The sequence below is a fragment of the Ptychodera flava genome, chromosome 10, assembly GCF_041260155.1.
Source record: "Ptychodera flava strain L36383 chromosome 10, AS_Pfla_20210202, whole genome shotgun sequence".
NCBI lineage: Eukaryota > Metazoa > Hemichordata > Enteropneusta > Ptychoderidae > Ptychodera > Ptychodera flava.
The window spans coordinates 7,522,209-7,532,124 of NC_091937.1; the positions used below are offsets into that span (position 1 = coordinate 7,522,209).

Here is a 9,916-nt window from a genome sequence, read left to right on the forward strand (position 1 = left end):
AACATGAAAATCACAATTACCTGGTCTCATATAATTTATGGATATCATATAACATGCAACAATCTTCAATTATTAAATTTGCTACTAATGCTTGCTACTTTTGCTGTATATAAGGGACAGCTAACCAAAATTAATAGTATAACAACACACCTTGTTGAGGAACTTTCTGTAGTGAGATATATTTTCAAAAAACACAAAAAAGTAATTAATGAGTTTATTGTTCGACTGTGAGAGTTCTGAAGTATTTACTTGCTCTCTTTGAGCAGGTTGAAGTTGACTTCACCGTTTTTTTGTTTTTGTTTTTGTTTATTCCGACGGTTATTTTTGCAAGCTTAGTAAAGTGATGGATTTATGGCGATGTGCTGCTGTTTTTTCATACAAATTACTTTTACTGTAAAAGTGTCAAACAGATGTTGAAGTAACTTTTGTTTTCTTTTTCTTTCTCATGCAATCAAGATGTAAACAAGTTTTGACGTTGTTAACATGCTTTAAGAAATGCCAATAAAGTCTTCGATTTAAAAAAAAAACCAAAAAAAACGCTGTTACAGTCTCTGATTTATACAAGGACGTTTGCAACCGTCGCTTTGATATATATTACAGTGGCATCGTTCATTGAGTTCTTTCTACCGCAAATAAGCCAGATTTTGCCTACATTTCAAAATTAAACAAACAGGTATAATTTCGATAAGTGTGAAACGGCTAGTATCATGACTGACAGAGGAAAACAAATCGAGCATAAAATAGACATGTGAACAATACTGTGTCTTTCTCTAAAGTATTTGTTCAAACAAAGTACATAATCAAATTTTAAATCAAATCTGAGCGTTTACGTGCTTCCCTTACTTTGAAACGTTTACAGCATTATTAAATTGATTTATTCAGTATCGTCTTAGGTTCTTTCAAGGGGAAATCATCTGACTCCCTAGATGACCAATAGTCGACATGTTCATGCATTATCGTACATTCCTTGGGGGCAACGCATGTTCAAAAAATAACCACGGCAAAGGAAATCCATTGCGCTTACAACGGTGCACATGCGGATTTTGCTCTACTCCGTCACATTACGTATGTCCCACGGCTACACCATCGAAACACACCATGTGAATTTGCAATCACCGTTTTGATTTCGTTTTGAAAAAGTGTTTCTTTCTCAAAAACCTACCGGCTCTATAATTTAAAACAATTTTAATTATTTATCGTGTTCGGAAGAAGTGAAAATAACTTCTTTTATGTTATGCCCAGCCAAAAGAATCCTTCGAGGGACCTGGGAGTTTGTTTGATCTATCTTCAGTGTTTGACTTTCATTATCATATGACGTTTCAGTAGACGCGTATGATAATCAATGGTAGATGTTCATAAATCACGCCAATGAGAACTCTTTATTACAGCTAGACGCAAAATGATCACTGTTACGTACCATGAACTTGTGTTGACCACAGACATATTAATCGCAGCTCACCGTTCACATTGTCTGGCTTATTTTTCAATTTTACCAGCTGGGAGATTTATTGAAATTGCGACAACCATCGATTATTTTCGTCTTTTCCGAAATTTTTGGCCAAAACTTCTATTTAGCCCCCACCCCACCACCACCACCGCAAACACATAAAGGAGCAAAATCACAGAGAGAGAAAGGTATCAGATAAAACGCACTTGCAGAAAGGGCATACAAAGTACAATGAGATCTGGCCATGGTGTGTAGGTGTTTCTATGACCGCCGAAATTCAAATCACCGATAATTGTTGCAAAGTAAACGTTCAGAATTTCAAGTCAATTTACAAACATGCCACTGTCCGCACGGCAAGCTGCGATAATTTCTGAAGTGTACAACACATTACAGGAAATAGACAAGATAAATCATTCCAGAACATAATGATTGATTGCACTGTCATATTTTCTCCTTACATTTTCGTTTTCAGTTTTATAAGTATAACCCTTTGTGGATTATGTTATCTTATTGCATTGTCGTGAAAGTAGAAATCATAATTTGATATTTTCATCAAAATTTCCTCACAAATGCGCGACAGACTTCATTGTAAGACCTTTCTAAAATTATGTAAAACTCAATAGAGTCGTTTTGTCAGATGCGAAGATAAAATTCAGTCCTTTGTATCTCCTGGGATGCTTAAATTTGTCATGAAGAATTGCAAGCGTTGCCAGATGTAAGCTAAAATGTTCCGTAACAGTTTGTTTTTACCAAATGCATCTCAATAGGCGAGATGGGAACATCTCATCTTCTCTTTTCAATCAAAGCTACTTTTTAAAAGGAAATGACTATTTCCTCAATACTGTGTACTAGTCATCCCCGTGAACTTGATTCTCAACCGTCAATTCAAAATACAACATCCCCTCGTCAACAGAATCTCCATAGCTACGTTGATTAGAAGCAAATGGTCGACGCATTAAAACGTGGAATGCCAATCATCTTAAGCGTTGCCTTTCCTATTTTACAACTTAGAAGGTCGTATGCTGTGATTTTGCAAACAAACATTGCCTGATATCTGAATTTTGCTTTTCAGCATGAACCTAATCAAGCTTTACAGATAGTCTCCAGCCTCGTTCTTACTTTTAATTATTCCTCCAGGTATCTATATTGTACGTTGTGTATAACAGGAGACCTTGGAGGTTCAGGCTATGATAAAATACACCTACTGGTTTGCCTTGATATTTAACAATAAAACGCTACGACGATACAGGAAGGTTACCATGATTTCAATGTACGTCATCCGTGTATCCATTTGAGCCAAGCAGACGGTAATGTGTGAAGGTCGAAGAATTAGCCTTTTGGAAATACAAACTCATTTAGCCTCTTGCTCAGACAAGATTACTTTATTGCAATACACATACGGGCAGTACACAAACTTTGTGATCAACACTTAAAATATACATATGCAGTGGTAATCGTAATTATCAAGTTGGCAGATAGAACTAAAGCAAAGTTACACTAGATTGCTCATCAAATAAGTAAAATTACATACAATATTTTTGTGAATCATCTTAATCGCAAGTTGTAGAAATAAATCTACAGTGTATCGTCAATATTTTCATCTGATATTACAGTTTGTGATTTCGTCCAGCTATTCTTCAGCTCTTAAAACTACTATGTGACTATTTTTAAATCGATTAGCCTCACATGCTAAACAAGTGACATAAATAACATGTTCTCCATGGAATAATACACAGACAAACATAACATTCATAGATACGTCGATAAATTGATAAATATGATACATAGATATAAAGATATTTAGATACATCATATTACAAACACACGCACACACGCACACACACACATACACACATACACACACACACACACACATATATATATATATATATATATATATATATATATATATATATATATATATATATATATATATAAGAATTGTGATCATTAAATGACCCCAAATATAGGGCTGTGTGCGTGTACAATTTCCTATCGCCTTTGTTCTAGTCTGTAAGAGGATTATGGAGGTGTGATAGCCTTTTGTTTTCCATTGAAATTGTAATCTGGTTGGTAAATTTTCTTAGGAGACAATCTGGTGCAAACATATAGGTCTTTAAACCAAACGTTTTTTTGCATGCAAAATATAACTTTATAGTCTCATCAAATAAGCAACAGATAAACTTTAATACAAAATTCAGTTAATTCAGTAATTTATTACAGAATGTTCAGTCAATAAAACAGTTATATGAATACCGACGAATAAACCAAATAATAAGGTCACCCATAGGAGATGAAAAAGGCCCGATGAGTAATCTAGACGAGGTACGATTAAACGTACGATATTTATTAATCAATAAAAAACCAATTTAAAACACTAATCGGGTTTCAAGCGATTAGATATAAGCATTGCTTTGGCTTAAATTCATAAGCTGTTAAATTGGGAAGCTGTACAATGACCGATTCCTCTCTGATCAACATCTATCGCAAAATGTAAATCGAACGGGTTGGTATTGTGACATATTTCGGGTTAGTTTCATCGACGCTACAACAGCTTTGCAAAGGAATTTCTTCGCTATTAATGTTTTAAATTTTTATGTATCACGTTTTCAAATCCCTAGCATAGACAATAGAGAAAATCTGGTCCAAAATCTCAATTACATTTTCTCTTGACTTCCTGACCAATGCTACCCTACACTTGAATACAATTCCGGGAAAACTATGCGTTTTCCCCTTTGAGGCATCTGCGGAGGTTTGCAAGGTATTTCTTGAACGATTTCGATTTCAACGAATAAATAACAGGGTTAAGAGCGCTGCCGCTGTAAGCTATGGTACAGAAAAACGCACTGATGTATATTGAATCGGGCGCCACGCCACTCACCACGGCTGCAGCATACACTGTGAAAGGCAGAAAACTGATGAAGAATGCTCCAGTCACTATGCTTGCAGTCTTCGCCGTTGCAATGTCTACTCTCGCCACCGCACCCGAATTTGACGAGTTACTGTTCTGAAGGGATGGCATCACGCTCTGTTGGTGTTTGCGGATCTGCGTGTAGATGATGGCGTAGGATACGACAATTGCAGCAAAGCATGATACCAAAACGACCGTGCTCTTAATCCTGTAGTTAGCTGTCGGGATTGGAGCGCTAAAATCGTAACAGCCACTGAAATGTCCTTCATCGGTCTCACAATATCCGTAGATAGGTCCAATAATGTAGCTAATAAAAATGCAAACCACTATGAAATATTTTACTCTGGCTGGCCTAAATTTATTCGACAGGGCGACAACTCGAGCGATACCCAGACTCACTAGGGTCGATATAGATATGGATATCGAGACATAAGCGATAAATACTTGGACGCGACATGCTCTTTCCTCACGCGGTCCATAGTAGTAATCATGGCGCAACAGTCGTGCGTTGTGTGACAGGAACATCGGTGAGGCGAGGATACAAACGAGACCATCAGCGACGGCCAGACTTACTATTTGGAAGTTAAACGGCGTGCGTAGCTTTTTGACGAAAATTACGAGTACGCACACCACGACGTTGCCAGTGCCACCGACAATTATCGTCAGGGACAATATGATGACGTTTGCGATAACAAGGAACAGTTCGTGAGGTTTATCGATTGGATCGATTATCGATTCACCGACAGCAGCATCACCGTTCGTTGATGTTTCATTCCACGTATCCCACTGGTCAAATGTCCGAGCCGTTGCGTTGTCGACCCGTTGGACGTGATCGTCCGTGTAAACGTAGTCTGTGGCGTTCATGGTAGAGGAAAATGCTCTTTGCACGTCTTCTATTCTCAAAAACCTTGTCCTTACAGTCTGCTGGTCTGAGAAGAAGGAATTCACATATTAATTGAAATGCTGGAGAGCTTACCCGTGGCTGGCAATATTAGCCTGCACAACGTAATAGACTGAAGGATGTTTCAGTTTCTTCGGCAGGGAGGATGATGGTGGATTATATTTGCCGATATCAAAAACTGGCCGGCCCCCTCATATGAAAGTATGAAAAACCCAAACACAGTGATCCCTACGCTAAAATTCTAAAACAGGGTGACCCTCTCCCTTCCACTGAGCCAAAGGTAACACAAAATACACATACACATAACTATCATATGAAGATACATACATACATACATACATACATACATACATACATACATACATACATACATACATACATACATACATACATACATACATACATACATACATACATATATATATATATATATATATATATATATATATATATATATATATATATATATACGTTTAAACAGGCAAATATAGATTGAATGGATTTATTTTGTTGATAGATATGCAGATACAGAGTAGCACAGTGTATATTCTAATATGGCTAATATCAGCGAAGGATGTAACAAAAACAAAGAATCCGCTGCCCTGAGACTGAGTATTTTGGTACTTCACTGAAATCATACTGTAAGAAGAGAGAAGATACAAAATATGATGAACGATTTCAAGTCATAAAATTTAGCCAAATCTGATTTAGCAGAGTTACTAAAAGCACGTTTTCTTATATCGTTGAACAGCACGAGTGTGGAAAAGGTTAGTTATCAGTTTTACCCGGGCAAAATACACATTTTACTTGAAAATCTGAATTCGGAAGAAATGCGGGCTCCCTTTCAGGTATATCACATATCTTGTCACATTTGCATTGTAATATATGGGACTGTATCAATGTATTATAACTATAAAATACTTATTCATGCTGCTTTCTTATACAGAATCCTCATACAAGGCATGGTCAACAATCAGGACTTTGTCATACTTTGTAGATTTTACGTTGATGATTATAATATGCAGAACAGGATTTCAATTTAATAAAGATACGCCTTGTATGTATCTCATATATATATTTAAATAAAAGTTAGGTGCCCGGAAGGCTTGCCGAACTCTGCGATTGAACAATCCATTTCATTTCGATATTTCGAACTGATATATCACAATCAAAACACACTGATCTCCTCCTCTATTGAGCATTTCAAAACATGGTGATCCCCGTAACCAGAGTCAAAAACATGATAAGCCCCGCACTAATCCACAATCCCAAAGGCCGAAGAAACTGACAAGTCCCTACAGTCCCTAAGTAATTACTTTACTTAATATGACGAAATTTAGGAGCCTGCGGTGAATTTAGGTAGCGGCTCTAAAACTGACGGATTAGAGTTTTGCTCATTTTTTCCGAGAAAATTCAAACTATGTTCGTTTAAACAAAGGATGAAAGTCATGTTTATCATGCAATTTCTTTTAATGAACTTAACAAGTACCGTTATTTGGAAATAAAATATAAAATGGTCGTTATCTCTAATTATCTATGATGAGGATCATCGATTTTCACAAGACAAAGACCTCGAGCGATAATTCACTCCAGTAGATTAAAAATGAATAAAAAATTACCATCGAAAATAGTGTTAAAAAGTTAAGAGTAAGAAAATCTCGCCCCGAAACTCATTCTACCTATGAAGGGAATGATTCCGGGGCTCGGCTTTTAGAGCGTGGGAAACAGGTTGACAATGTGTAAGTGCATCGGGAAACAAGAGCTTGGAGACGATTATTCTGTCAAATGTGAACAATCTTTTGCATAAACACCAATATGTCTCGGATAACATAATGACCATGTCTCTAGCTCTGTGAGCAGTTTTGTGGTTCATTGGCTGGTACAATTAACAGCTACCACAATAGCTTAAAACAAAGTCGTGAACAACAAAGGCCTAATAAACAGCGATATTTCGTCTACTCCACGATCAATTTGTCATACAGTTGCCAAAGCATTTCATCGTCTAAAAACTACCAGGTAGCGAAATGCAGGAGAAATCAAAGTCCAGTAAAGATGTTAAAGTCTGAGAATGCCACCTACCAAAACGTCTTGCCCGCGTGCCTTGTCTTGACGGCCACCACGCTCGGTGTTAGGGTAAGAATGTGCAGAAGGACTGAAAGGCAGTGCGAAAACGATGGAAATATATTTATACACATTTATATTACGGCTTGCACAATTGGTGGAAGACTCGCATGCTATACCTTTACCTAAAGACATACACGTAACGCTAGATTCATGGGTAAAAACACATTTAACTTACCTAGAAATTCAACAATTTCGCTCAGTCTCTTTACCTAACATCGAATGTTGCCAGGGCAACCATGACCTTTTCCCCACTTCTCGTTGTGCGCAAGCGTGGGAAGCAACTTGAAAGTTAATTAGGAAGAGACTTGGGTTTTGTTGTTACATATACCAATTAGCATATGGCTACTTGTTTTGCACAATATTTGAATTTGCATAGCGAACGTTATCGCTAGAGATGTAAAAAACATATCGGTGTTGCCTCTAGTCCAGTGACGACAATATAACGAAGAAAGCCAATTACATGAGTGGTCAATGCCATGGGTTTGGGAAACTGATCTTACACTGTCGAAGCCTCAAAGTGCAGTTTAGGAATCGCAGTAGCGTAAACTGTAAAGTCTCCATTTTCGCAGATGAAAAATAACGTATTTCAGTTTCATGGTTTTTCCTCTAGTGCACTTTGTTGTGAGCCAACAATAGCTCCTGCTATTAGCGTAACACCCCTACGGGTAACAAGATACTTGCCTTCATCAATAAAACGAGCTCAAAATCCTGCAAGCATTTTCACGAAAGTGAATCAACTCTATTCAGTATAAATCTGACGGAAAAGTAGTTTGAGACCAAACTTGCCCGCAATTTATCAAATGTAAAAAAACAGCAAGGCTTTGAGTTGACTCTATTGCCTTATATTAAAGCGATAGAGTCAGTCTTTTTTACCCTTCAGCAATATCGAGAAACCGTGGGATATTTGATAAAGTCACAGAGTGTTCAAAAAGAGAATAATGCATTAGGGCAAGAGTGACTGTCATAAATCACCCCTTAGATAAATGCGAACAGATGATTTTGTTTGTGACCTCTCGACAAAACGAACTTCTCCCGTTCCGACTTGCCTTCTCTGACACATAAATATTGCCACAATTTACGTCAAAAGTGTTATCGCTGATATGAAAGGCACTACCAACAGAGGTAACGTTACAAAGATTGTATGAAACTCTAAACTTTATTATAACAGTGCCTATTAACCGTGCATAGCTAGGGATGTACACAGAACTTTTGGTAGATACCGTAAAATGCTTCACTCAATTGTTACTCTTCTTTTGCTGTAAGCTAGCCTATTTTTATGTTGTGTACTTTTCATCAGCATTTCAGTATGTTTGCAGAAATCAGAAAAACACTACAGTTTAAGCTCTAATAAATTCATGAAGCAAAAGATCAAACGAGAGCGACTACGTCCCTTTAAAGGTTTTAAATTTTGCATTTCTGAGTGTCATGAACGCCTCTTTCCTATGTTTCATTTTCGGATGTACTCAGGAAATGTACGGAATCAATAGAATTCCGCTTCTTCATTCAGCATCTGTCACCAAATCGTTGCTTGTCGTTGACTGGTCCGCAAAAATGTGAATACCCTATACCGCGTATCTTCTGCTAAGTGATTTTCCGCCCCGACTCGTCCTCTTGCTGTGAATAGACAAACGAGATGACTGATAAAAGCGTGATCCACGTAAGATGCATGCGGGTGGTGTGACAAAACGGAAATTGCTCAGAATCTCATTAATGTCATTGAGTTTTTTTTTCTCACTTAAAAGTTATTTTCTTGAAAGAGTACTATAGAAACAAGTAAAAATGTCCATCCGGAAGGATTCCGTCCTGTATAGCTGACGTCACTGTAAATGTAGCTGTCTACGTATACGTGCTACGTCCTTGTATATTAACACGTTTTAGTCATTGTCCCGACCTTAGAGTCATTGAGTAATAGCTGATACTAGTATATTAGAGCGACAAAATCAGTCACACAACTTTCCTTCAATGTTATTTGAAAAATGTGTTGTGCACTCTGAATTTGAAAAATAAATCTTTGATGGACAAAGCTTAATCACCGTGTTCATACGTAGAGGTGGATTTTTTTCCTGTTTGTTATGTAGGTGAATTTGAAGATTTAAAATATCAACACTGTTAGCGTTTCTACATCGTGTTGAATGTATCTACCAGATACGGACCTTCGCGAACATTTCGTAAACAACAGTGCATTATTCCGATACTTGTATCATGACCCCCGGCCATGAAAAATAAACGTCTTCAAAGCAGGTCTTCCATGCATTGCAGATTAATTGTACATACTCACTCTCTTCAATCAGAGTAAAACAATCAGATCTTGTGCACATTTAAAAGCACCCTAACGTGTGTTTAACCGTGTATGGATATACCGTGTATACATGAGATCTGCTGTGAAGGATGCTATCGAGGCTGATGCTGGTCTCAGCTAAGTTTGATCTAATTGATAATTGTTACAATTTCAAGTCGTCTAGCAACTTCAATTAATTTCATAAGGGTTGAGCCGTTTAATTTGCGAGCTTCGATGAACCCTGCGATAGTAATT

The 9,916-nt window shown here is 37.2% G+C and overlaps 1 protein-coding gene across 1 annotated transcript; it reads right to left on the reverse strand.

The window, feature by feature from the left end:
• Positions 1 to 3,421: 3,421 nt before the first annotated feature.
• LOC139141396 (trace amine-associated receptor 13c-like) lies at positions 3,422 to 7,514 on the reverse strand. Its single transcript, XM_070711019.1, has 2 exons — positions 7,339 to 7,514; positions 3,422 to 5,287 (listed from the first exon to the last, which is right to left on the reverse strand). The coding sequence occupies exon 2, from the start codon at positions 5,220 to 5,222 to the stop codon at positions 4,167 to 4,169; it is 1,056 nt and encodes a 351-aa protein (XP_070567120.1). The 5' UTR covers positions 5,223 to 5,287; positions 7,339 to 7,514; the 3' UTR covers positions 3,422 to 4,166.
• Between the last annotated feature and the right edge of the window lie 2,402 nt (positions 7,515 to 9,916).

Bases quoted from the DNA above. Each gene is read 5' to 3' on its own strand.
- LOC139141396 (XM_070711019.1), bottom strand. From the start codon at position 5,222: ATGAACGCCACAGACTACGTTTACACGGACGATCACGTCCAACGGGTC.